Source organism: Sclerotinia sclerotiorum, genomic scaffold (assembly GCF_000146945.2).
Source record: "Sclerotinia sclerotiorum 1980 UF-70 scaffold_24 genomic scaffold, whole genome shotgun sequence".
Taxonomy (NCBI): Eukaryota; Fungi; Ascomycota; class Leotiomycetes; order Helotiales; family Sclerotiniaceae; genus Sclerotinia; species Sclerotinia sclerotiorum.
Genome location: NW_001820812.1, coordinates 380,403 through 407,192, shown reverse-complemented (window position 1 = coordinate 407,192; position 26,790 = coordinate 380,403). Strand labels below are relative to the sequence as shown.

The following is a 26,790-nucleotide window of genomic DNA, read 5'->3' as shown; positions in this document are numbered from 1 at the left end:
AGGCTATATTGGTCTTGTATATGAATCACACATTATCTAAGTTCTACGGAAGTGCGAAGCTCTCCTACAGAGAGCTTCTCAATCTAGTCCTAATAGGACTAGTGCCCTGTGCACGTGCTACGCAGGAACCATTCACTTTAACAATATATATATATATTTATATGTATATATATATAGATATATCTATATAGGATTATCCGTTATTATTTCTCTCTTTTTTGATCAATCCTCCACTCATTTCCATCGGTCTGAAAAAAAGAACATTATATCATCTAATCAATCGTCTATCTCAAGCCCCTTTTCATCAACTCTCTTTCCATTAATTGAGACATATCACTCTCCAAGCAACTGAACAATCCCCATACAATAACTACCTAGAAGGCGGCTCTGAAGGGTTAATGTTTACTCTCCCCATGAATTCTCTCAATCTCTCTTCAACAACCACTCCATTCCACGTTTCCTCTATGTCCTCCGCTTCTCCTTCCTCTACCCCATCCCCATAATCCCTGACCCCCAATACCGGTACACCTACTTGTTCAATCGCAAAACTAGCCGCTACAGCTCCCCAACAACTAGCCTCTATGATACCCTTGCCCCTCGCCAACGCAATTGCAAGACCACCTAAAAATGTATTCCCGCCTCCTGTTGGATCTACGACTTTGCTTTTCTCCTCCTCTTCACCCTCTGGAGCACCTTGATGGAAAGCCGGGATCCATTTTTCGATTCCCGGATCTACAGGAGTATAATTATTCCTTTCGAATTCTATCTCCCCACTATCACTCAATAGTCCCGCGAATAAATCTTCCATATTCATATCTAGGGTCAATCCACCTCTAGATCTATTTGCTGGGCGTTTTCTCCGACTTTTACTGACGCGTCTACTTCTTCCTCCGTTTTTCGCAACGTAACATCCCAGTGCTCCGCATCTAACAACGATGGAATAGGATTGGAGGGGCATGGATGCGAGTAATTGTTCGCATGAACGCTCTACGGCTTCTGTAGAGATTTCCCCTGAGGGAGTATGGCCTAGATCTTGATCGCCCATGAAACCGGCTAGCTCGGAGTGGTTTGGTGAGAGGACGTCGATGTACGGGAGGACGTTGGTACAGTTTAGGAGCTCATCTGGTGTACAGAGATCTGGCACTGGTTCCCAAATAAAAAGAGGTTTTGGATGATTTGGAGATTGAGATTTGCGGAGTGATAGGATGCGTGTTACGAGATCTATACATCGATTTGGGGAACATATGAGATGAAAAGATTTTGAGAATAAAAGTGGTGGGTGAGACGATAAGGATGTTTCGTCGAGTCGGAGCTTCGGGGTGGTGTATTTGAAAGATCGTACTTCGTTACTGTCATAACCATTCCAACCGCGGGTTGTGAGACGGGTAAGATCGGTACGCATTAGACATGATGTTTGCCATTGAGCTATTTGTTCGGATATTGATGAGGGGAAATCAGATCCTTTGTCGACGATCCAGGAAATAGTTTTGGAGAGGGGTGGTGGGGAGAAGAGTCGGGCTCCAAGGGCGGAATAGGAACCGGCGCCACCGAGGACATCGTATACTGACGGATTCGGTGGAAGGTAGTGTATTTCATCTATGCCGAATGTTAACATGTGAATTAAATTAAATATGGTCATGTCATGTTATCACCATGAGAAATGAAGTATGAATTATGGTCATTTCATTAGGTATCTCATCCTTGAACATGATGGTAAAATACCGGATAAAACCGGATAAGAAAGTCCAATCCCTATTCTCTCGTAAACAGTAGAATTTTTAAGAGACTTATCGTTTCAGGAGAGATTTCACGACTTCATGATATACTCCAAAACTCATATGTCGTGGTTGAACCCTTAAGATTGGTGAGACCAAGTCCAATTAATGTACCTCATGCATGAACAACATGAACATCCCAACCGTTGCACGAATATGGTCAACAGTTATGATCCCAAGTAGAAACTTTGTATGAAATCAACGTAGATATCACTAGATATAATGTAATATGGAAAATGAAGCTTCGAGGCGCGAATATGTTAGTCGATTTTAGCATATTTACCCTTCAACCTCAATTCTCTGAGGCTTCTCAGGTGCCTTTTATGCATCTAAACTTAACCCAACTAACTCGACTGTACAATACCTAAGAAACACCCAATACATACCAATTATAAACATTCCAAGAGTACAAAAATCAATCTCTTGATCAGAAGGTATTTGATCATCTTTATCCATATTTGAGAATGTATACTGGGTATTAAAGAAGGTATGAATTGTATAGGTTAAGTTGCTGACGAGGTTGAGAATTAATTAATGAGTCTAAGTGAAGGTCGAGTAAACATAAGGCTGTAGAGTTGTTTGGTTACAACCCCACCAAGTTCCCCAGCCAGGTGTCACAATTCAAGGGGTTAGCGGCAGCCTTGTAATACGGGATCGTGAATTATGTAATCTATTGTAATCTTGGTCAAGTATTGTTATTGTATTTACTTCCCGTAGATGGCCGGTTTACCGATGTACCGATTTACCGAAGAGAAGTTGTGTCCCGTCCGGAGCATACTGTTACTGTACATCTAAATACCTAGCTAAATAGATCATGTTCCGGCTAAGGCACCGAAATTGAAGGAGCTTGGCTTGGCTGATTGATAGGCAGTTGGTGGCTAGTTGGTAAGTTGGTCGTTGGTCGTTGGTAGGGTAGGTACCGGTATTCGATATTCGAGTAGGTAATCATAGCGGATAAATAAAATCAATTCACATTTACCTTGACACCTTGCATCAACATGACATAAACTTACACATCTTCTCCCTCTTCCTCTCAATCACCCCTCTATCAGGTACTCTCTATTTATTCTTTGCTCATTAATTGTATACGAGCTTCATCTTGTTGCTCAATACCTACCTATACATCTACATCTTCGCAAATTGATAGAGAATCTCTATTTATCCTCTTGTCAAATTCTCCATCCTCGCTTTATTTATCCTCCCTTCTCCTTCCCCTTGCATTGCATTAGGACAGAACAACAAACAAACCACCTATCCACACCTTCTCAACAGGAATCTGGAACAAAAAAGACTCTAGCTACGAAAAGGTCCCTGCAGTTCAATATGGCTACAAATAATATGCATAATTTGACGACGCTCATAAAACGGTAATAATACTTCCTTCACATCTTCTGTCCTCTTTATTCAAATCATTCAACAAACCTCGAGTCCATTCTCTCAACTCCAAATTCGAAAAAGCACACGCACACCACCATACCCCATTTCTCATCCACAAATCCAACCATGTCATCAATCGATCCTCGAATAACCAGCAACGAACTAACCTTCATTATCTCCAGACTCGAAGCCGCGACCTCACGCTTAGAAGATATAGCCTCATCAACTATTCCCCCTCCCAGTACTCCCAAAACAAATGGTACAACAAGCGTCGCATCTCCTACCGTACAAGCCGCTACTCCTACAGTTGTAGCCCCGACTATTCAAACCATTATCGAAGATCCAGTTCCTGAATCAATCAGCGAATTCGATGCTCTAATTCAGGGGCCTGTGAAGAAATATGTTAATCTTAGTGATGAGATTGGTGGGGTCGTTGCGGAACAGGTAGGTTTTTGGACCTTTTTTTTTTTCCTTCAGATAGCCTGCTATCATAGTAATGGTCTAGCAGAAGGATGAGGGATGTCATTACTGGAGAGTCAGCGAAGCACCAAATCATTTGGGTTAAACATTTGGTTGGTGAAGGGTATTCTCATAGGGGCAAGCCCCCAAAACCCCCACAGCTCGCTGCGCTCCAATATCTTCAATACAATCAGTCTGCCTCCCTGCAGCGGCCCTCGGAGGGTCAGCGAAGCGTCATTCAATTGAGTGGATTCAGAAATGTATGCTAACGTTTATTGAAAAGGCATCCGGTGTATTGAAAGCATTTGTCGGGCAGCGAAGATACATTTTAATTACCACGAAGTCGAAGAAACCCGCTATGCAAGATGAACCATTCAAAAAACTCATCAAACCTACTCAAGATTCATTCTCTGCTGTTGACAAAATTCGAAAGTCTAATCGTGATTCACCGTATTTCATTAATCTCAGTGTTGTTTCGGAAAGTATTGGTGTACTTGCTTGGGTTACAATGGATAATAAACCATATAAACATGTTGATGAATCATTGGCATCGGCTCAATACTTTGGAAATAGATTATTGAAGGAATTCAAGGAGAAGTAAGTTAATTCTATTGCAATGTTATCGGCTGCCACTAATTTCTCTCCACAGAGATCCCAAACAAGTTGAATGGCTTCAAGCATTTTATCAAATCTTCAAAGAACTTAGCGAATATGCTAAGAATAACTACCCAAATGGTATTCCGTGGAATCCGAAGGGAGCAGATTTAGAAGATGCTATCAACGAAGTAGATTCGAACGCTCCAGCCCCTCCTGCTCCTCACCCAACAGCGACTAGTGGAGGAGCCGCGGCACCACCACCACCTCCTCCTCCTCCTCCTCCACCAGTTTTCGACGACATTCCAACAAAATCTGCACCAAAGCCAGGAGATGCAAGTGCTGGACTAGGAGCTGTTTTCTCTGAGTTGAATAAGGGAGCAGATGTTACGAAGGGATTGCGCAAAGTCAATGCTGAACAAATGACACATAAGAATCCATCTTTAAGAGCAGGTGCTACTGTTCCTACTAGAAGTGATAGTCAATCTAGTATTAGTTCGAACCGTGGAAAGAGTCCTGCTCCTGGTAAGAAACCTAAGCCAGAGAGTATGAGAACTAAGAAACCTCCTGTTAAGAAGTTGGAGGGTAACAAGTGGTTTATTGTAAGTTGTTCTGCCATCGAGAAGCGGTCTGGAGTTACTAATATTTGTTAAAAGGAGAACTACGAAAATGAATCATCGCCAATTGAAATCGAAGCTTCAATTTCGCATTCGATCCTCATTTCCCGTTGCTCAAAAACTACAATCATGATTAAAGGAAAAGCAAACGCCATTTCCATTGATAATTCCCCTCGTCTTTCCCTAATTATCGAGAGTCTCGTTTCATCAATTGATGTTATTAAAGCACAAAGTTTTGCGCTTCAGGTATTGGGGACATTGCCAACAATTATGATGGATCAGGTTGATGGTGCACAAATTTACCTTGGGAAGGAAAGTTTGAACACGGAAGTTTTCACGAGTAAATGTAGTAGTGTTAATGTACTATTACCGGATCTGGAAAGTGAAGAGGGTGAGGGTGATTACAAGGAGGTGCCATTGCCGGAGCAATTGAGGACTTGGATTGAAGATGGGAAGGTTAGAAGTGAGATTGTGGAACATGCCGGTTAGACAGATGGATGGCGTATTTCTCTTTGTGCGCATTAGGAGAGCGGCTGTTTGGTGGGCGGATTGAGGAAATTGAGAGATGGGAGAATTTGTCGTGACGGAGAATGTAATGTGGGATGACCGTTGATGGCTGAATGAGAGATAGAGAAGGGATATGTTATATTTTCGTATATTAGTTGCAATGTCGGATGGTGTTGAAGTTGTATTATACATTGCCATTATATACGTACACTTGACACTCTGCCTGATTGGCTGACTAGTAGATTTTAAAACGAGAATTTAAATGCATTGTGCTGAGCTTGGTTTATATATATTGTGTGAGATGTATTTCTGTCTTTATATGTTTATGCGATCTATTCTAAGGAGATAGAAACTAGAAAATTAAAAGAGCAGATATAATAAAAAGATCAAATAAAGTTATGGCATCAAAGTTATGAAAAGAGGGTGGCGCATTTTATTCTGAACTAGGTACATTGACTTGAAGTGGTTTTGTAAAGGTTTCTGCTATATGTTATTGTCTTTTTGTTTAGACCAATATGTTACGCCGAGTAACAGGAAACTCTCACGTACAATCAATATCACGTGATTAGCTCAGTGAGGATCAATAAGCTCAGTACTGAGCTGTATTGATCCTATTGAGTAGCCATTGATACGAAGGTTTATATAATCTAGATGGATTTCCTTTGTATAGCGCTTCGTGTTCAAGATCAATCATTTAGTATACTCTATTATTAGTTACGAATAACATACCATTATTGTCATTACTTAAGTCCCTGCTTGACGCTTAGTTATAAATTACCTCGAAAGCCTAGAGCACTTCCACGTGATCTAGACGGCAAACCTCGTAACATGTATTCAAGTCACTTAACTCAACCATTTGATATTGGATGTTTTAGCGTATTCAAACATTCATATAATTGTCAAATTGAAGGATTTATCAAGATTTATATCAATTATATCTCTAAAATTGAATTCTTTATAATTTTCAAAGTTGTATATCAACAATCGATTACTATTCAGAATATAAAAGCTGGTTTTCGAGAAGCAGATCTAATATTATTTGATCCTCAATCTATACTCTCAAAATTAGATATTAAGATTCATACTTCTACCTTTTTATCTACCTTTTTTATCTACCTTTTTAAAACTTACCAATTCTTGGATCTCTCAAACCCCTCACAATCCAATTGAGGCTCTTTTACAATCAACTCTAGTAAAAGCTCGAATGGCTCGTCATCAATCAAGCTCTCCTACACCTATATTTGAGACTATATAAGCTTTAGTTAAAAATATAGAGAGACTAGTATATGAAGTTACACTTTTGAATATTGAGAATCATATACTTCGAAAAGCAAATGAGATATTAGGTAAACATCAACACACTAAAAAAATTCAATTACATAATAAAGGAGTACTTACTGGACAAGAAACTGAAGATATATTATCACAACAAAAGATTGATAATCAGATTCAATACGACGAACGTCAAAATAGGGGAAATTCTAATGGGGAATCATCTACTAGTTGATGCTGTAGTAAGTGTGGAAAGACTGGTCATAATTCAAGAACCTATCAAAATAATACAATAGATGCTAGTTTATTAGATTCTTAATAGTTTCAATCGATTCATCCAATTGTTATTGAATAATATGGTTTTAAAGTGATAAATCGAGGAAAAAGTGTCCGACCCACTGATAAACCACGTTATAGATCTCTAAAACTATAAGTATCGATTTCTTAGCTACTAATTATAAATCCTAAGGGATTATTGAACCCCGGTTTTCTAGCACTTTCATAACATGACATGACAATTGTGTCACCAAATAATCATTAATAGAAGTGGATAATAGTTTTAATTTTTTCTCATTCATTAATATAACATCTCATCTCGATCATTAAGTATTCTTTCTATCCATCGTTTGTACTCGATAATGGTATGGTATCATAAAATCAGACCCCTAAAATCAAACCCCTGTGGCCTTTTCCCAAAAACGCCATTGAATGCTAATTGTCATGCCGCTCATAATTCATAATGTGATCCTCTTGTGTCCTCCCAAGCGAATGAATGTTCATGCGCTGTAGATACTCCAATCAATACCAGCTACATCTGGATAACACTTCACCGTAGCTGCGAATTCATCGTCTACTCCACTACCCTCACTACATTGAGGCAATAAGGCAACATCCGAACATCCAGCTGGTGTTTCCTGACTGTATCCTCTGTAGAAAAGTTGAATTGCATTTCCATATTGTAAAGTAGTATTACAAGCGTAGAAGGTTTCGCCTTGATATCCATGGAACTCGATGATAGGAGCAGGGAATGTAGTAAGTCCAACAAAAGGTTGACCAGCTCCTGCGTTAATTTCTACAACTGAGCGACCGGAAGATGAAGTAGCGGGATCGGAAGGAGTAATGACGACGGCTTCAGGGAATGAGCTACCTGCACTGCCTGAATCGGAGAGGGTAGAAGAGGTACCGAAACGAACTTCGGTGGCGGTACCGTTTATGTAGAAGATGCGAGGATTTGCTTCAGTGGTGTTTTCGGCGAGCACGGCATATGCTGTTCCAGCACCTGTGTGATAGGATTCGAGAACGAAGTTGTTGATGGCTAAATCGCCAGAGGTAACATTCGCTACAAGTTTGAAGTTTTTGGATGTTGATTGAGGTGGATATGTGTAAGTTTGTCTTTTGATGGTAGGAGCGGCGGATGTGAAGGAGGTGAGAAGAGCCATGGTGCTCAGGATGTTGGTGGTTGAGAATAACATTTTTGATGTCTTTGATTTGCTATGTGTGTAGTGGTCCTAATGGAGGAAGGGTTGCAATGAGGATATGTAAACCTTATATAGTTGATGAATATCGTATAGCTGGTTCTAGTATCTTCGAATGGAACGGTCAAAGATTCTTTGATGTAAACACTGCCTTGATGATGAATGATAAGTTGATAGTAGCTTGTATGATATTTTGAGGAGAATCCCCTCGATACTTATATCACATCAAAATACCATCACCCCACAAATGATCTTGTACATCACCAGGGAAATATCTTGGAAATGGCGGGTATTGGATAATGGTACTACCACTAAACGTGTTGGTGGCTGGTTCATCGCCCCATGATGCTTTCTAAGTTTTCGACGATCACGATCATCATCCAGTTAAAATCATCAGCAGCATGACATTTAAACCTAAATGCAAGATTTTTATATTGAATAGATTAATTGTCAGGTACGAAGGAGAAACCCTGATAGAGGCTGTGAATGGGATTCATGAAGAACCCCACAAACTCGGAAAAAGATTGGATAAGCGGATAAGTGTGAGGGGAAAATGTGGGAAAAGATCGGAAAAATGATGTTATGCCAAGCTCGGTAAATTTCTTTCAATCAATGATATTCCTTCATCGGAAGATCATCAGCCATTTTCAGCCACTACGGCGCAGGGTGCTGTGCTACGCTGCTGATATTTCTTACATGTGTATGTTCCTGGATACGATCATCACCAGGGGCACGGATTTGAATGAATGAGGGGAAAGGATTGGATGAGTAATAGAAAGATATCTTGTACATCAGCTCGGCAGATACGGATGAGTCCGAGAGCCATGAATCTATCCATTCCTTTCGACGATGACGATATTATTCATATGTAAGCTTGAGATCACAATCCTACTTACTGCTATACACTTTAGTTGTATCACAAAACTATCACCGAAACTAACATCTCTTCACATGAACATCCCAGGTTACCTACTAGCTCAAAGCTAACAACTGTCCAAGTTACATGCGGCACTCATATAGTTTATAATTCACACACCAACACAGCCAAGTCTTGTATATAATTATAAAAATATAATACCCCGGGACAACGAGGTTGGAGTACCACAAGAACGGATCGCACCGCCATCACAAGAATATACTTGCATCTTACTAAGCCCTGCTACTTAGCTACATATTCGTATCCGTAACCTTATACTAACAAGTTCTAGAAATTCCCAACTGTTAGATATCGTATCTGCGCAACCTCAATATTAGCACACACAAAAACTACGGACATCCCCGTTACCCAATATGGTATTCAGTAACAATAGAACGATATTTATGCAGGTAATCAATGGCACAACTCCGATTCCGAGGTATCACAGATTTTAGGTCACATTACACATCCTACATCCTACATCGAAACCAAAAACCTCCTGGTGCTCCGCCTCTTGTATTTTTGACAGGTTGGTTGGGTTTGCATTAAGGTTACACTGCTTTAGTATATTTCTATGAGTATATTCTATATTTCTAGCCTGCGACTTGGTATTGGGTACTCTCGGTTCTGATAGATAGATGGATGGATAGATGGATGGGTTGAGAAACCAGCCACTACCTACACTATATATCCAAGATACCTCTGTAAACATTTTCATTTGATTTCATTTCCTGTCTTTAAATCTCGTTTAAGGTCAAAAGTTTCATAAAGGGGTAGGTATAGGATTTCTTTGTTCATTCTGTTTAGATGAGTAATCTTATTAGGTATCTATCTATAACTAGGATTCTCTCTCAAAAATCCCATGTCACTCACTATTTACCCCGCGTATACAAACAGACAGTAGCCAATCACAAAATCATATTATGCAACTTGTAGCTCAATTGGGGTATCTATCCACTAACTCCCATTCGTTCCAAACTCCTCGATCTTTGATATACCAATCCTATATACCATATAACCAACCCATAAACCAAATCCCAATGTAGATACAACACATCATTTCAAATTATTCATCTCCTTCATATCCCTCCAATGTCATATCCAAATCCATCCCCTCATCCCCATCATCCCACTCAAGTCCAATTTTTCCAAACAATGCCCTCGCCCTTCTCCTCTCGTCTTCCCTTTTCTCCTTACCCCTTCTAAGCTCCGCATCCCTTTGTCGTCCAAGAAACCTTCTATCCGCCTCCGTATCTCCACCTCTCACTTTACCCAACCATTCCTCGTCTCCATCCCATTTTTCCGGTACACATAGATCTCCAATGTATAATGCCACCATTCCTCTTAGTCTTATTAGAACCGGGGAATCCGAATATGGAGGAGTCGTCATCAATTCATCCATTCTTTGGGCTACTACTTCTGTGGCTACTAATGCTGTTCGTCGAACTTCATCTCTTTCCTCCCAGCGTTTTTCTTTTCGTCGTTTATGAAGGCGGTCTTGGCGTCGTTGATGAGCTGCGAATGCTTTATCCCCAGGATCTCCTTCTTCGTCATCGTCCATGTCTTCCTCTTCATCACTGATATCACTATCACTAATGTCCCCTTCTTCGTCTTTTTCAGCTTGCTTGGCAATCTTTCTTAACCCAGCTTTGTGCTCAAATTGTATGCCATAAATTTCGCATCCAAGCATCGCAGGCCAGAAATCTAGAGCATTGACTGAACCATGGAATTGTCGTTTGTAAGGATATTGAAGAATGAGACGTTCATAATAATCTTTCACTTTGAGGAGTCCTTCAGCCGTACCATATCTCTTTTCTTCACCTTCTTCGCCACCCCTTTTTCCTTTATCGTCTTCTTTTGGTTCCCCGTCACTATCAATATTCGCTTCATCACCACTCGCTTCCTCAGCATCTGCCTCCCACCATTCCTTTCTCTGTTGATTCACCGCACCTCTTATCAATAACTCAGCCCCAATTCCCCAATAACCCGTCTTTCTAATCTCTACTCCCTGCCCAGCAATCTGCATCCTCAAAAGTAAAGCCCAAGCTCGTCCCGCCCTCTCCATATCACCCTCTTCTAGATTCCTCATCATAATCGCAACCAGCACGCTTAAATGTTGAATCCTTAAATTCGACCTCCCAGTCTTCCTTTCATCTCTTTTCCGTCTTTCCCTTTCCCTTCGACTTTTAGCAGATTCTTCCTCCGAGTCATCCTCTTCATTAGCGCGGGTATTGGTAGCAGAATCGTGATCGTCAGAATTGATAGAGTATGAAAGCGGTAAACCTCTATGAGGCCAATGTTTAACTCCAATTTTGGATGGTAATTCTTTATCGAGTCCCAAACCAGCTAATCGATATTGCATCACCTCTGCAGGAGTTAAACTCAATGGGTTTGTAATTTCCGCAGACGGCTCTGATGGTCCTCTATTCTCTACTCCTTTCCCCTTTCCTGTATTACTATTTGTATTCGCAGTATAATCATTATTGTAATCGTCAATCGGTTCGCTATTGCTCTCACGTCTTTTGCGCTTTTGCGGTCGTAGGGGGAGGGGTGCAAAGTGGACTTGGGGAGTTGTGGTAGATGTTTGTGATGTATCGGCAATGGGAAGAGTAAATAGTGGCATATTTACATATAAGAATAGAGATGTTGAATTTCTGTGCTGAATGATTGTGAATTGTGAGTAGAAGTCTGGGAATAGAAAAAGTTAATGAGGCTATTCTCCAGCCTTGGGACAAGGGATAAAAGTGTGGGGATGTGGCACATCGTTAAGTGTGGCTTTAAGGTCACGAAAAGGTCCCTAGCTATTTCAACTACCGAACTTCTTCGCTCAGAACAAAGCGTCTTTTCATACCTAATAAGGGATCTAATTTAATTTATTATACCTTTTCCAGCTCCAATTCTTTATAACTTGCATCATATTATCAACCCATAGTTCTCTTAAACATGTCCAGACTTCCAACGTGACCTGGAGTCTCGATGAAGTTGTAGTTGGTATTGATCAATTTACAATTGTGACCTTGAATATTATTATCTCCAAGATCCTCGCCAAGGCTACTTCTAAGCATTGTGATTATTTAAAATCTATTAGTGCTTTTCCTATCTTCTATCATCGTGATCCAGAAGATATAAAAGTTGTGGGTTCGCTCAAGACTGAACCGTTCAAGCTCAAAATTGGGTTTGATGCCATCACTGAAGGTATACGTCGGAATATCTGCTAAAATCCTATCTGCTACAATTCAGGCAAAGGGATTTGTATCGCGTTAACTCATCCTAAGTCTTCTTTGGTCAGGAGAATATGCAATGCACAAAGGTATTGCAATTTTGACCACGGCAAGGTGTTCGTCTGGGTACTGATGCGCAAGATGTTGGTGCGTGGTTCCCTAGTGAGTGCTGAAAGATGTGTTGAAGAGAAATATCTGGTGCATCCTCCCCCGGTTGAGGTTGTAGAGGAGGTGTTATGGTTGCTACAGAGGGTGCTTGACAGGTTAAAAAGGGGGCTAACGAAGTTGGTCGTGGACGCGGTATTCAGGTCATGGAATTCTGGGTCTCGAAAAGAAATAAATGACACCTTTGAGCTCTTATTAGTTCGTCTATATCAAAAGTTTTGCGTTTACATTGTGTTGTTTTCTTTGTGCTTTTCACCTTGCTTCATTGCTTACTTTGCTTCGCGTCGCGTACTCGAGTAATCTTATATTCATCACCCCTGATTGATTTTGCAGATGCAGGAACAGATTTTACCATGTAATCACTTCTCCAATTGATTACCAGAGTCTTAAGTAAAGACCCATTCTACCCGCAAATAACGTGATTCCTCACCGAGTACCCCTACCAAAAGAGCGGTGTGTCCACAACGGCAGATTTTCTCCACTTATCTAATTACACATGCCAGCGAACCATCATCCTTCCCATCCATTCGCCTCATCTGTACGTACAGAATATATGGGATTCATTTCTTTACCTCAAAGAAATACTGATACATGATTGGTTATTTGGTCCCAAGTAAACAATATTCAGATATGCAACAAAAAGTATTTGCTGATTTAGAGTGAATATGAATAGATTTGCTGATGGGCTTGGGGATTGATTGGTTGCCGGTTTGAAATAAATAGTTGTTAGATGTGCAACAAAGTTTTGGAGAGAGGGGGAGTTTGCATATAGGGTCTGTTTCATATGCAAATATGGATGTGAATTTTGGGGAAGTGGGTTTTTGGTCTGGAGATGAGTTCATGGTTTGGATTTCTGGTTACTTTACTGAGATATTATCTTTGTGTCGAGAGGCTTCGAAGCTAGAGATTGGAAGAGGAATGAACGATTTGGATTATTTTAAGGATGGAGAAGGGGACAGTAAGTGCTATTAAGACCTCTTATGGAGGTAGATAGGGTATATCTTTATATTTTACGGCAGGGAGATGGCGGGATGGGTGACAGTTAGACCGAAGTTCGTTTAGTCATCTACTTCCTATCCTCCAAGTGAGTTGGGGGAATCAGGTCAGCGCAAGATGGACACAGAAGGAAAGATGTCGTAGAATAATATCTCAACTGTGATTTATGTCTACCGCCACCATCAGGAAATTTAATCCCAAAAGTCATTGTTATTTCTTACTCTTACTGGAAGTTCGATTTCCTGCACGGGAATGTGGATATGCTGCAGAGGTCGATGAGTAACTCTAGAAGAGCAAGGCATAATGTAAATGATTCGAGATCACCAGGGGCATCAAAATTGTTTACATGGAGTCTTGCCTTAATCATCCACACACTGATATCGAAACGGAGTTTTCAAAGTATATAAACATATAGCTCCGAGTAATTTCAGCCATGCAAGAAATAAAGAGATTTATAGAAGAATGTTTTATAAGTATATCTTAGAGATGGATGAACAAGGCTTCATCATTCGTTTCTGTTAAAAGTGTGATGTTTACAAGGAAAATACCATACCAATATTCATCGGAATCAGAATCCAATATGCTGAGAATAGCGACAGCGGAAAGATATGAATGATGATAAACACGTTAAGTGATAATGATAGAAGCCATCCACTGTTTGAAAGCTCCGGCTGTATTGTCGCCCCTGGTGTCTATGCGAGAAAGCCTGTGGATCTACTGTGTTATTTTATTGAGATTACTCAGGTGGTAATATTAGAACGACATGATAAACAATAGGTCTAGTATGTAGAATTATATTATTGATATTATTCAAGAGTTGACTTAAAAAATATATATAGAGGTACACGCTAATTGGTGCGTACCACATATTAACGTATAATATGCAACATATACACTTAGAAATAATTTCATAAACTCTTCTTAGCGCATAAGACACGGCCGCTAGGTGACCTTAAAAAAACGACCGTTACCTAACTGCGAAAAATGATCGATTGCCTTTAAAACCCCGTGGTGATATTGAACTTGTCATTCACTGGGAAAGTAACAGCTGTTAATTAAGTGCCGAGACGCGGAGACCAAAGGAGGAGATACTTAGTTGGATCAATATGGAGTGTTCATACTACAAATCATACTCGGACTTTCTCTTGAATGTAAGTGAATTGAGAAAGTGGACAAAAAGCGGAGTCCCTGGTGAGTAGATTACTCGGTTTCTGTCAGAAGTTTTCACAATCTTGTTATATAAAAGGTGTCTAGAGATACTTTGAAAGTCTTTCAGGTTGAGCAAATTTGCGGATTATCTTGAAAAGACGACACGCTGTCTTTAATCTGATGAGAATCTTATATTTTCTGATTGATATTCCCTTGCTGTTCTGAGATAATTGATGGTCATTTATGGCATATTCTGACACATATATCGGACGATAGTGCTACTATAAATGACAATGATTATTCCACAATCAATAACATATGCACTTTTTCATCAGATTTCCTAACCACTTCTCATGTCAGGCAATATATTAATCCAGTAAGCTATTTCGGGTCTAATCTTGTAACACGGCGCATACTTGCAGTCGTCCCGGAGATGAAGTGATGTTGTTTGCCAATTATGTAATGCACAGAGGAAACTTTGGGTATCAGACTGTGCCCAGGTAAGCGAAAGAGCAAGAAAGAGAGAAACGTACGTTGATTTTTATGGTTTGTAAAATAGTGCAGTTCGGGGATTATAAGACGATTTACAAGATGAGATTCGAACGATTGTTGTATATTTAGAGTAGCTCTTAGATCCATCCAAACTCCGCAAACAAATGTATAATTACAAGTTCAACTCAAAAAGTAATTAGTTGCGAGTCAATGCAATTCTAGTACCCATGTGGCTATATCCGTTCCTGCATGCAGTATCTTTGCATATATCTACTCGATATATGAAGACTTCAGTGTCAAATACAAATATGCACTATCGTAGAGAGCGTTTACTGTCGAAATTAAGAATCATAGATGAATAATTAGCTTTGGAAGTGAAGAAATCTGTGTTAATAACCAATTGGTTTAAGGCGTCAGGATATTACAACGTGACTGCTCTCTAGCTAGATGAGTCTTCAGAGCCTTGGGTACTCCTTTATTAGGTCTCTCGGAAGTTTTCTGCTATTTTGCTTAGTATCTTGAGTTATAACGTTGAGCTCTCATATACATCTCGGATGTGTAGAGTTTTGTGCTTGTAGTTAGTACCTCCGCCGTAGCTATACCACGTGGAAAACTCCAATTTCTGCATCATCGAGCTGTTAATACCTACTTAATTATTTTTGCGTAGTGAATGACTTGGTACGGAGATCTCAAACAGAGGTGTCATTAAAACGCTGCCTTCTACATTTCCGAGCTATTGACATGGTGAAAATGAAGATCTTTTGGTGAAAAGACAAAAACGAAGGAAGCGCGGTCATGCTTGAGACATCCGTAATAAGATGACAATACTTCGGAAGTTACGATGTTGAAGAAAAAACACATTTAATTTGCAAAATCGTCTATTATAATAATGATAAAATTATAACTTGACAACAAAGAGGCGAGATTGTAAGTCGAAATATCGTTGGAAAATGAAAATCATGTAGAAAGACAACAGAGGTAACGACACATTGTCGTCATTAATACCTTTCCATGACTGGCATTTAATCCAGGCAGACGCTTGGGTACCAAAAATACTTCTAGATAGTTCTTGATATTCTAATAAACCATATCCTAAATCCGGAAAGATCTTAGTATGAAAATGCTATTTCTGCAGGACCTCGGGTTGCTCTGACTTTCGGTTTCATGGCAATTGAATTTTAATTATGTCGTTGACGAGGGAGCGACCCTTAAACAGATAATTGAGGGAAATCACGAGATATAACTCAATTAATTTCGAGCAGAAAAGCTCGCTTGGCAAAGAAAAATGAATCATAGATCGCAAACATGACTTTCTCTAGAGCCCTAGTAAGTCTTAAGTGAATATGGTCCGACAAATCTTGCCAGAGTGTATTTAAAGAAATGCTGGAGAAGAACTCTATAACAAGTGCGATTTGGCGACCACAACTTTCAATGCGCGTGTGATGGCATGAAGAGACGGTGAAGAATTAGCATAGTGGCCAGCCGCGGAGCACGGGAAGCATTTACAAGTGGAAGCCGCAGCCTCTCAACACTCCTGTAGCAGATTAATAGATAAATAATCCTGCCAGAAAACTCTAGTAATCCCGATGAACCATTTGATTAGGAACGATGTTGAGCTGACCAGATATCATAGCGGTACGTGCTTAAGCAAAAAGTATCTTCACGACGAGGTGCCAATTTTCAAATGTCGTCGCTAGTGAGGACAATAACGACGAAAAAATGACAGACAAATAGCTAGTCCTTGTTCAAATGCCTTTTACAAGAGGTCAATACTTTCGGAGGACTGTGAGCATTGGTTCATGGAGTCACTCCTACATAACCCTGTCTCTAAAACATCCCATCAATATTGGTGTAACCAGTAAATAATTTTCAGTTAAATTGCAGAGGATGAACTTTCCTCAAATGGAGCTACCATTGAATTTTGTAAATACGAAGTTGAGAAGGGTGCATGGGGAAGATATCCAACGTCACGATCCAGTGGAGTGCCCCAAGGCTAGTTTGTGATTAAGATTCAATAAGGCTAATGTTTGCTATGATCAGGTATATTAAAGTTCAATATGACCTGCCCTTTGTCCAGAACTCCACCAAATGGCAAACCAGCCACATGAAAAAAGACTTCGTATTCGTGGATAATGCAAATGCGTCAAATCGTGGAATTTCTACCATGTGTATTTTTGACAGCAAACTCCATGCAGCCCAATACAATAAATCGAAAGAATATCCGTAAAAGAAGAAAAGATTAAACATAAAGTATCAACTCCAGCGCGTTGGTTTAGAGTAAGATTTATTCTTGTGTTTTATATTTCGAGAGCTTGCTTCATGAGCTTGGCCAAATCACGTGTCTAGGTTGATAAGTCAGCAAATTACCCCGCATATCGTAGAACTTCATCTGAGGAATAAACTTACAATTGGATCTCTCATCATCGTGAAATGATTCCCAGACGTGCTCATACATTTGACATTTCCTTCACCAACTAACTTTTCCCAACCATTATGTCCCAGATCTTTGCGATCATGAGTCAACCAGTCCATAGAGTTTGGCATCCTCACTTTGGGATCCCACTCTGGCTTTAGATCATCTTCGTTGTGAACAATACCATCGCGAGCCCATATCGTGATAGTTTGTGGCATATTTGTCGTATTTATGCAGGGCAAAGAGCCCAAATGATCGGAATAGGCTGTAAGTTCTCGGACAGTGGAGAAGAAATGGGGAAGTAGCCATTTTGGTAATGACTCAAGTCCACCGTCGCCGAGGAGACCAATCTTGGCACAGTATTGGTGAAAGGAAGCTGGTAAAGCCTCAAGGCCTACGGGGAACGGAGAATCAATCAAGACAAGTTTTTCGACTTTTTCGCCTTTGGCGATCAGTTGACGTGTGCATTCATACGCAAGTACACCTCCGGCAGACCATCCTCCAAGAAGATAAGGTCCATGTGGTTGACGACGCTGGATTTCAGCGAGATAAATTTGAGTGACGGCAGGAACTCCAATATTGAATTCTGTCGGGTCTTTCATGAAGGGGCAATTTAGACCAAATACGGCTAGATCCGTGTCGATTTGAGGAATTGGGGTATATGAAGAAGCAACCCCGGAACCATCTGGAAGGAGGAAAAGTGTGCGAGTTGCCGTCTTCGGGTTGCCTTGTAGAAGGATAGACTTTGATGGTGGGTATTGAGATAGATTAATGGGTTTGGCCACCTGCGTTGGAGGAGCTGGTTGGATCGATGCATGAGACACTTGGGAGATCTTTGTCGTCTTCTTTATCTCAACAACCTTTGGCTTGGTTGCCCTTAGGCCCAAGGTTGTCTCGATTTTTTCCACGCTAGTATTCTCGACCAGCAACTCGGAGTTTAGAGTCAAACCAGTCTTTTCTCTGAGTGCGCCCAAAATGCTTAAGCTCATGAGAGAGTCCATTCCCATGGTAGCAAGATCTGTGTTATCAGTTATCTCCTCAAGCTCGACTCCCATCTCTTCTGCGATGGTAGTTCTTATTATCTGAACAATCATTGCGTTCTCACTGTCACCATCGACGGACGAATTTTCTGAATAAGCATCATTAAGATCAATGTAGTCATCCCCAATATCACTTGAATGGCTAGAAACCATTTCAGGGGTCGACATTCCGGAACTCTCAGCACTGTTCTCGTCTTCAAATCTCGTCATGTAAGCTTTCAAATGATCTACAGTAGGCTCATGCTCAAAGACACTGCTCTGGAAGTCAATTTCCAGATCCTCACGAAATCGGCCAGAAATGCTCAAACCGAGAAGAGAGTCGACGCCCATATCGGAGAATCGCATAGGACCTGCCAACTCGGCAACATCGCATCCAATCTCCTCAGCCATGATGGTCAGTGCTTTTGCAAAGATGCCTTTTGAGGTCTGTTTGCTGACAACTTTGGAGCTAGCTTTGGAGACCACCTTGGATGGTTTCGGCGTAGCAGTCTTTGCTGAAACCGGGGCTCCTTTGACTCCAGCACGAGCAGGGAGGGATTTTGGTGCGAGTAAAGTCTGGAGAAGGGTGCGGGGTACACGTTGGAATTTGATACCACCAACAACTGCAATGATTTCGTCGCCCTCGAAGACATATACATCACCAGCAACCATTTCACCTCCACCTGGTACCTTCTGCATCTTGATATAAGATCTGTACTCCTTGTCGGCAGACATCGTTTTAGCAAATCTCATCGACTCCCATCCATGGGAAATGTAGACATGCTTGGTGGAGTCAACAGCGTCGTTTGCATTCATTATGAATCCCGAGATGTGGCAAACACTGTCAATCCAGTATGGACTCATGAAAAATTTGCCGTCCTTGTCGGATGTCTGAAATTTTACTTTGGCGGTTGCCTCACATTGTTCGCTCCACAAATACACTTCATCCATTCCGCGATATCTTTGATCGTAGTCGACAAGTGCGCCAAATAGCTTGTAAGCCATTCCTCTTTGAATCTTGTGAACTTCTTTGTGGCTCATCAGATTCTCAATTCGGCCTTGAACAAGGAACTTGCGACGATCCCAGTCCTTCAGCCACGATGATGAATCTTCAAGAGTTACTTCACACTTGGTTTGTTCAACCGGCTTGCCATCTGCTCCATATGTCCGGAAGTTGACTGTTCCACGTCGGTGAGCAAGATCGAGCTTGGTCTCAATTTGAAGAAGATGAGTTTTGGCAGTGTTGTCGAGGACCAATGGCTTATGTGTTTCCATACTTCCAACGTTGAAGCCCACAGATTTGGCATCCGGCTGAGCAAGCTTGAGTGCATAATCGCAGATGGTTAGCGCCATGTCACCATAAATGGATGACGGGAAAAGTGGCTGGCCATGAACCAAGTGCCCGGAAATGGCCGCTCGTAGGTTGGGTTCCATAAGGTCAGACTCCGCAACAACATTGATGTTATCACCATCAACATCCTCGAAGAGAATCTTCTGTACGGTGGTTGTGGAGAAGCTTTGTTTTGCCTCAGAAGGAGCGACCAATTGTTTATCGCCTTTAGTGAGACACCAATTTTCGCGGTAGTCGATCCAATAGATCTTCTCATCGAAAGAGTATGCAGGCAGATCAAGAACCTCATGAGCATTCTTAAAGTTGATATGGTACTCGTTCCAATTGAAGTCGAGCCCGGCATTAAAGAGAGTTGCTAAAGAAGCAGCGGTTGTTGTCCAAGCATCGGCATTTCTGCTCAATGATGGCACAGTGATGGTACTTGTGCCGACGATGGCCTTTATCATGTTGGAACATACTGGATGTGGGCCAATCTCAACAAATAACGTCTTCTCATCAACGATTCCATCTTTCAGAGCAGAAGTAACACCTCCTAGGAAGTCGACACTTTCCCTGCAATGTCTAGCAAGGTACTCTGGACCAAATACGCCCGAATCTTCCACTACCGTTCCAAGAAGCGTAGACATAACTGGGATCCTTGGTTGATGGAAAACAGCTGATTTCGCAGACTGAATGAAATCCTCCAGAATAGGTTCGACCTGAGCTGAGTGGAATGCGTAAGGTACATTGAGCATGGTGTTCTTGAAGCCCTGTGCGGTCAAAACCTCCTTGAGGCGGTTCATGTTATCAACGGTACCTGAGAAAACTGTTTCTTCCGGGCCATTAATGCAAGCCTTCTCAACTTCAATATCTGACAAGAAAGGTTCCACTGCAGCAAAGCCTGCCCGAACTGCCAACATGCCATGACTTCCCACAGTACACTTTGAAACCAACAGTTGCGCACGATTGCCGACCAAAGAAATGGCATCATGTGTGGAGATAACACCGGCGACCTGGAGAGCAGCATACTCTCCTAGGGAGTGTCCAACAACGGCGGTTGGCTCGATGCCCCATGATTGCCAAAGTGCAGCAACGGATATTTCTACACAAAGAATAGCCAGTTGGGTCATCACTGGAGAGGCAATGCTTAGGTCAGTTATGCTACCATCAATGAGTCCAATGAAAGATGGGAAACCTTGAGTCTGCGCCATCTGATCAAAATCCTCGATGTCGTGGCGGAATTGTTTCACATCATGAAAGAGGGCCTTGCCCATCCCAAGATAATGTGATCCTTGTCCAGTGAAAGCAAAAGCGACTCTTGGCTTCACATTCGATACCGGAGTATGGGGGCCTTCTGTGTAAGAGCTTAACGCATTTTGAACGCTTTGTAGGTCCGTGGCGTTAACTGCGATACGATATTGGTAGTGATAACGACGAGCAGATGTGGTATATGCCAGACTTGGCAAACATGAGCTGGGTTGATCTCTTGACCAGCTCAAGATCTTTTGCACGTTGTTCCTGAAAGATGCAAGAGACTTCGCTGTAACAATTACAACATGCGATGTTCTCGGATCGGTTCCTTCTAGCTGTCTGATTGGTGCGTCTTCGAGCAACGTGGCAGTATTACCACCTGCTGCACTGAAGTTATTCATGAAGACATATCGCTTGCCATTTGTAGGTCTAGGAAATGGTGTTGGTTTGAAGGCCATGTTAAGATTTCTATCTTTCAAGTCTTTTGGGAATGTCTGGTTGATTTTCGTCTTGATACCACAATGTGGTGGAATCATGCTTTTTTTAAGCATCATCATGATCTTTACCAGAGCAGTTGCACCCGAAACAGCTTCTCCGTGGCCAACGTTGGCTTTGACAGAACCAACGAACAATGGCTGGTCGAGACGACGGCGTAACTTATTTGATGGTGCGAAAATAGAAGAAACACTGTCCATTTCGACTCCATCACCTGCTTGAGTTCCAGTTCCGTGCATTTCGACGTACTTCACGTCTCGGATATCGACTCGAGCTTCGTCCATTACTTTCTGGAATAAATACTTTTGCGCGCCTGCATGAGGGTGGGTTATGGAGATGGCTTCCGCACTGTGATTCGTTGCGATACCAGCGATGACTCCAAGAATTGGATCCTGATCAGCAACTGCATCGTCAAGCCGCTTTAGGATTAGGGTAACAACACCATCACCACGGCAATAACCATCAGCGCCGTCATCATATGTCTTACAGGACCCGGTTTTGGACAAGAATTGACCTTTAGACAAACCGGAGAAAATATCTGGATTCGTCATAACATTCATACCGCCTGCGAATACGGTATCGCAGTCTCCAGCTCTTAAAGAAGTCACTGCTAAATTGATGGCAGCCATACTACTCGAACAAGCAGTGTCTACGCTGTATGATGGACCACTGAAACCGAAGTGATAGTTAATTCTTCCGGGTCCAAAAGCTCGAACACCACCCGTGATGAAATATGTATCAATGTCTTGAGCGGCGTTAATTTCACGCCAATCATCCGAAGTTTGACCATAGAAGGTACCAATCCTATGTGCTTGTGTGGAAGGAGTTCGATCTCTCACGAATCCTGACATTTCCATAGCTTCATAGGCAGTGGAAATGGCTAAACGCTGCATTGGATCCGTTTGCATAGCTTCTCGGGGAGACATGTTGAAGAATCGAGGGTCGAACTTTCCTGGCTCATTGATGAAGCAACCGAATGGGGAGTGAGATTTGTTCTTTCCTTTCCCTGAGGGATCAAAGTGCGCTTTAGCATCGAATCTATCGGCAGGGATTTCTCGATGAACATCAAGCCCCTGTTCGAGGAGTGCCCAAAATGCTTCATGATCAGCTGAATTGGGAAATCGACCTGACATCCCCACTATTGCTATTTTAGACTCAGACATTCTACCCGTGAATCCTCTTGGAATGGTGTTTTCCATGGTGTATGAAATATGATCCTCCATTGACAACTTCAAGCCACCACCATTCTTGAGTGCCGAGATGAGACTATTCCCGAGAGCAGTTGGTCCCATGGCAAGAACTCTAACCTCGTTTTGTTTAGATTCACGAACATGTGCAACGGCGATTTTCACCAATCGTTCCCATTTGACCTGCTCTGCCAGAATTTCCATAATGGAATTTCTGAATAGGTCGACGGTTGAAATACTCTCCTTATGTGCGGCGGTGCCAACTAGGGGGAGGACTGACGAATAGTTGCTTAAGCTTTTGACGATTTCTGGTGACAATATCCTCTCGACGTCTTGTGGGGTATAAAGATGAGCAGCATGGTAAGGTCCTCTAATGCCAATTTCGCGTCGTTGAAGATTTTGAAATGCCTCGCAAGTTTCGAACAACTGAGCCCGAATGGTAGGTGTTCCACTGATTGTGATTGAGGTAGTACCAATGGCACTAATGTACAATCTTGTTGATTGAATAAGTCCTCTTGACTCATTGAATTCTTCCAAAGCACGCTCTGCTGCTTCTGGACTTAATCCCATTACGATTGTTGACCAAGTCTTCTGTCTGTCGCTCGCACTCTCCAACTGATTTCCAACTGCTGCAACTCTTGATCCCAGCCTGAAGGCAATGCGCACTGCTTGTACAGCTAGGGGAATGAGAGATGTAAGTGATTTACAAGATGCGACTGCGGAAGCAGCAAGCAAGCCGGTACAGACTGCAAGTACTTCTGTATTGGAGGGCTCTAAATATGCTAGAGGATGTTCCTCAAAAAATCTGCAAGCGTTTGTTAGCTTAGTAGCTCTATTAGATTACGGCACAATGTTCTATACATACCCAATGAAATGCGTTAATTGTGCCAAGCAAGTGATGGCACTTTCGACGGCCAAATCTGGATGATCTGCTTCAAAATATCGCTCAGTGAACTCGGAAACGCTCGAGAATACAGCAAAATGGCGTCGAGAAGTCGACGGAAGGGATGAAAGTTCATCTTGAAGAGCGGCATGGGCTTGTTCTAGGAAGGTGCTTAGGATGGGACAGTTCTTTCGACGAAGTGCTTTCTTGAGAAAAGATTGGCAGTCCACTGTTTGATCTCCGAATAATATAACATCCATCTTGAAAAATTATGCGACCCGCGCTATTACTATGGAGTGCTCGAGGTCGTGGAAAGTTTGAAAAAAATTAATACGTTGGTATGAAAGATTGGGAGAACGAAAGTGTGATGTGCTAATTCATGAGTACTACACGATATACATATATACAGGTTGAGATCTTCACATGCCCACAGATACTTCCCGGAAGCGACATTTTTTAACCTACATCTCGTTTCAACTGCATCTACCCAATCCACATAGTATAGGTTCGTGATTGAGCACCAATGTGGCTTACTCTTTTGGAATAATCGCAATATTCGGAACGCTCAAGCTCAGGAATGCGCTAACTCCTCCTGGTAGGGGTGGACGAGATTCAAAAATTTGGGTCTCTATCCTAATTTTACGTTTTTCGCAGGCATGACACTATTGAATGAGACCTGAAACACGGGAATGTGTAGTCGCGGTTTTTACTACTTGCTGGAAGGAGTGGAAGGAAGTGGATATTTGCTCTGATAGCTCTTGCTTGATGCTAATAGCGATGGCCCATTCGTCAGAGGCGTGAACGTTGTGAAGAAGTGGAGATTTGCTTGGGCCAGATACGATTGATGTCGAATCAGTATGGCCCAAGACTCTTTCCACTTCTGGTAAAATAAGCAGATTTTTATTACAGTAATCCTCGTAGACAGCTTCATTTATTCTGCATGTCAATAAAAGCCCAATGCCATGCGGCTGATAATTATTTTCTATCTATTGAAGTTTCCTTGTTATCCAAAGGGTCGACCATAATAGAGCAGATTATTTGGTGGAGTTATCCAGGCACGGATCCCCACCCTAAGACTAGGGGGCGTTCTAGACGCTTTGACACCACGAGATTGAAATACTAAATTGGTACTAGTCATAGTTCCGTTTCTTCTTCAGTATCCGCCTTTTCTTTGGTCCCCTGCTATCCCGCATTGCCATGCAGATCATACACAGGGTTTGTGGAAAGTAGTGCAGAAGATTATATTTTTGGGCTGACCTCGAACGCTTGTTGATTAGAACGAAATATCCTGACTTGATTCTGTGATGGAATGATGAGTTTTGCGCCATTAAGGTGAGGGAACCCTCTTGATTCTTGAAGTTTTTTAATTTGATTCCATCGAGAAAACACTCCCAATTGAAGGGTTGCAAAAACTGCAGTAGCCTTTCCACACGGGTGTCTTCAACATTCACGCAAGTCATCGCCGCCATGTCCGAAAAGATCACTGACATTGGTCCCGAGCTACACAACATCTTTGTCGGACGATGTTTTGACAATGCATGTCGAGCTCTCAAGAGCGATTTGTAAGTCTGCTCGGATAAGACCCCCCTTTCATTTAAAATATGCAAACAGATTAATACGACATACAACCGTTAGTGCTGTATCAAGACTACAAAAAGCTTCAGGAAAAATGGGTACTGGATTTTCCCTCCCTCATTTGTAGGCATCGGGCGTGGAAAGTGGATACATAGATATATGGGAATCTCATAATTCCGACATTAAATATGGACACAGGTTCGCTTCACATCATGGCCTGTCTACTCGAGGAACCACCTCATCACGATAAGATTGCACCATGCAAATCAATCTCACTAAGAGTGTCGGTAATTCTCTATCAACTCTTGAAGCTAAATTTTTGGTAAAAAATTATCATGTTTCCACTGTTATCCAAAAACGAAACAATTCAATCTTGAACGACCAATGATAATGGTTCATCTCACGGTACTCAATCTGATTCGTGAATCAATTGATTTTACTGGGCCATATTAGATTCTCTGAATCGCGGTCTCTCTTGCTTCATCTCAGGTTATCCGGCTGTTTCACTTTGGCACTAGAAGCTGCGATGAATCGAGTCCAGTAAATCTACTAGGGCAATACGAAGGCGAGGCATCACTGCGCTCTTCAGGTGCCTAAGGGCACATTCGATAAAAATTCATTTGCTTCTAGGCGAATCTTCATGATTACTTATTTGCATTTAGTGACTATCCATGAGAAAATCCCTTATGAAGTCAGCCTTAAGGCTGATCCGATAGATTCCAATTGGGCTGTAACTTTAAGTACGCTGATCTCCAAACATGCCATTTATGCCAAGAACCGTATATGCAATGAAGAAAGCCGAAAGCAGAAGACGCTAAATCTTAATGAACGGACTAGGGGTCATATCGCCACCATTTCGGTTAGCGGATAACCCAGAGAAGAGTCCTACCGCAGCGACATGATCTTCGTTGCAAACCCGCATGTAGAAAGAATTCCACGCGGGTTTGTACTGAAAACATTTCCGAAATCGTCGGAATTAAGGTTGATGATGTAAGCCACAGCAAGATTAAGACAAACGATAACGGGTGCATGGTTGATCCATTCCATACCGTTCGAGAGCGTTTGTCGTTCTTGATTTGACAGGCTGACGAATAGGCTGATTTAGTATTTTCTAATTATGTCTTGTGCTACTCACACTTCTATCGCTCTCCCGCGCAGGCTTTGTGCGTATTCATATTCAATTACAATTTCAGCGTGCATTTTGAGTGTTAGTTCAGACCCTACGCTAATTTTTTTGTCTGTTGGAAACAGTTTGGAAACCACGGCCCTTTTTACGATTACGAACAAAAAAATCAAGAGTGAGGTTCCGATGAGGTACGAGCAACAATACGAGGATGTCCGAGATGTCCGGTTCTACCGTGATTGCCGTACTGTTAATATGCCAGTCCACCAGCCTAGGAATGGAATTGGCATCCGAGTCAAGTCAGCCAGGCGTTCTTCATGACTCTGAGTAAGAAGCAAGAGCTATGATCGAGCTGAGTCCATGGCTTTTACACACAGACTGATCAGAAATTTACGTTGTCTGTGAACTTCTTTTCCAAATTTCTCGCCAAAAACACCGGGCAGGATTACACCCAAGATAGGTGTGCATACGATATACAGCTTCACAGATCTGCAAAAGA

The 26,790-nt window shown here is 41.8% G+C and overlaps 9 protein-coding genes across 9 annotated transcripts; 4 read left to right on the top strand and 5 right to left on the bottom strand.

Moving 5' to 3' along the window:
- Nucleotides 1-284: 284 nt before the first annotated feature.
- Nucleotides 285-2,231, bottom strand: SS1G_13328 (hypothetical protein; the record flags this gene model as incomplete). The annotated part of the gene is made up of 3 exons (XM_001585761.1): nt 285-374; nt 533-1,596; nt 2,162-2,231. 3 exons carry the CDS (start codon nt 2,229-2,231, stop codon nt 285-287), a joined length of 1,224 nt encoding a protein of 407 aa, XP_001585811.1.
- Nucleotides 2,232-3,098: 867 nt separating this feature from the next.
- On the top strand, nt 3,099-5,311 carry SS1G_13327 (hypothetical protein; the record flags this gene model as incomplete). Its single annotated transcript, XM_001585760.1, has 5 exons — nt 3,099-3,142; nt 3,335-3,596; nt 3,895-4,208; nt 4,261-4,807; nt 4,862-5,311. 5 exons carry the CDS (start codon nt 3,099-3,101, stop codon nt 5,309-5,311), a joined length of 1,617 nt encoding a protein of 538 aa, XP_001585810.1.
- A 451-nt stretch (nt 5,312-5,762) lies between these two features.
- On the bottom strand, nt 5,763-8,040 carry SS1G_13326 (hypothetical protein; the record flags this gene model as incomplete). The annotated part of the gene is made up of 5 exons (XM_001585759.1): nt 5,763-5,812; nt 6,059-6,081; nt 6,461-6,558; nt 7,009-7,028; nt 7,407-8,040. 5 exons carry the CDS (start codon nt 8,038-8,040, stop codon nt 5,763-5,765), a joined length of 825 nt encoding a protein of 274 aa, XP_001585809.1.
- Nucleotides 8,041-10,058: 2,018 nt separating this feature from the next.
- Nucleotides 10,059-11,615, bottom strand: SS1G_13325 (predicted protein; the record flags this gene model as incomplete). The annotated part of the gene is made up of 1 exon (XM_001585758.1): nt 10,059-11,615. One exon carries the CDS (start codon nt 11,613-11,615, stop codon nt 10,059-10,061), a length of 1,557 nt encoding a protein of 518 aa, XP_001585808.1.
- A 1,555-nt stretch (nt 11,616-13,170) lies between these two features.
- SS1G_13324 (predicted protein) lies at nt 13,171-13,657 on the top strand (the record flags this gene model as incomplete). Its single annotated transcript, XM_001585757.1, has 2 exons — nt 13,171-13,336; nt 13,608-13,657. 2 exons carry the CDS (start codon nt 13,171-13,173, stop codon nt 13,655-13,657), a joined length of 216 nt encoding a protein of 71 aa, XP_001585807.1.
- Nucleotides 13,658-16,320: 2,663 nt separating this feature from the next.
- On the top strand, nt 16,321-16,881 carry SS1G_13323 (predicted protein; the record flags this gene model as incomplete). The annotated part of the gene is made up of 2 exons (XM_001585756.1): nt 16,321-16,341; nt 16,750-16,881. The coding sequence occupies 2 exons, from the start codon at nt 16,321-16,323 to the stop codon at nt 16,879-16,881; spliced, it is 153 nt and encodes a 50-aa protein (XP_001585806.1).
- Nucleotides 16,882-17,312: 431 nt separating this feature from the next.
- On the bottom strand, nt 17,313-23,853 carry SS1G_13322 (hypothetical protein; the record flags this gene model as incomplete). The annotated part of the gene is made up of 3 exons (XM_001585755.1): nt 17,313-17,357; nt 17,422-23,515; nt 23,576-23,853. The coding sequence occupies 3 exons, from the start codon at nt 23,851-23,853 to the stop codon at nt 17,313-17,315; spliced, it is 6,417 nt and encodes a 2,138-aa protein (XP_001585805.1).
- Nucleotides 23,854-25,060: 1,207 nt separating this feature from the next.
- SS1G_13321 (predicted protein) lies at nt 25,061-25,295 on the top strand (the record flags this gene model as incomplete). Its single annotated transcript, XM_001585754.1, has 2 exons — nt 25,061-25,155; nt 25,229-25,295. The coding sequence occupies 2 exons, from the start codon at nt 25,061-25,063 to the stop codon at nt 25,293-25,295; spliced, it is 162 nt and encodes a 53-aa protein (XP_001585804.1).
- A 687-nt stretch (nt 25,296-25,982) lies between these two features.
- SS1G_13320 (predicted protein) lies at nt 25,983-26,368 on the bottom strand (the record flags this gene model as incomplete). Its single annotated transcript, XM_001585753.1, has 3 exons — nt 25,983-26,117; nt 26,186-26,264; nt 26,304-26,368. 3 exons carry the CDS (start codon nt 26,366-26,368, stop codon nt 25,983-25,985), a joined length of 279 nt encoding a protein of 92 aa, XP_001585803.1.
- Between the last annotated feature and the right edge of the window lie 422 nt (nt 26,369-26,790).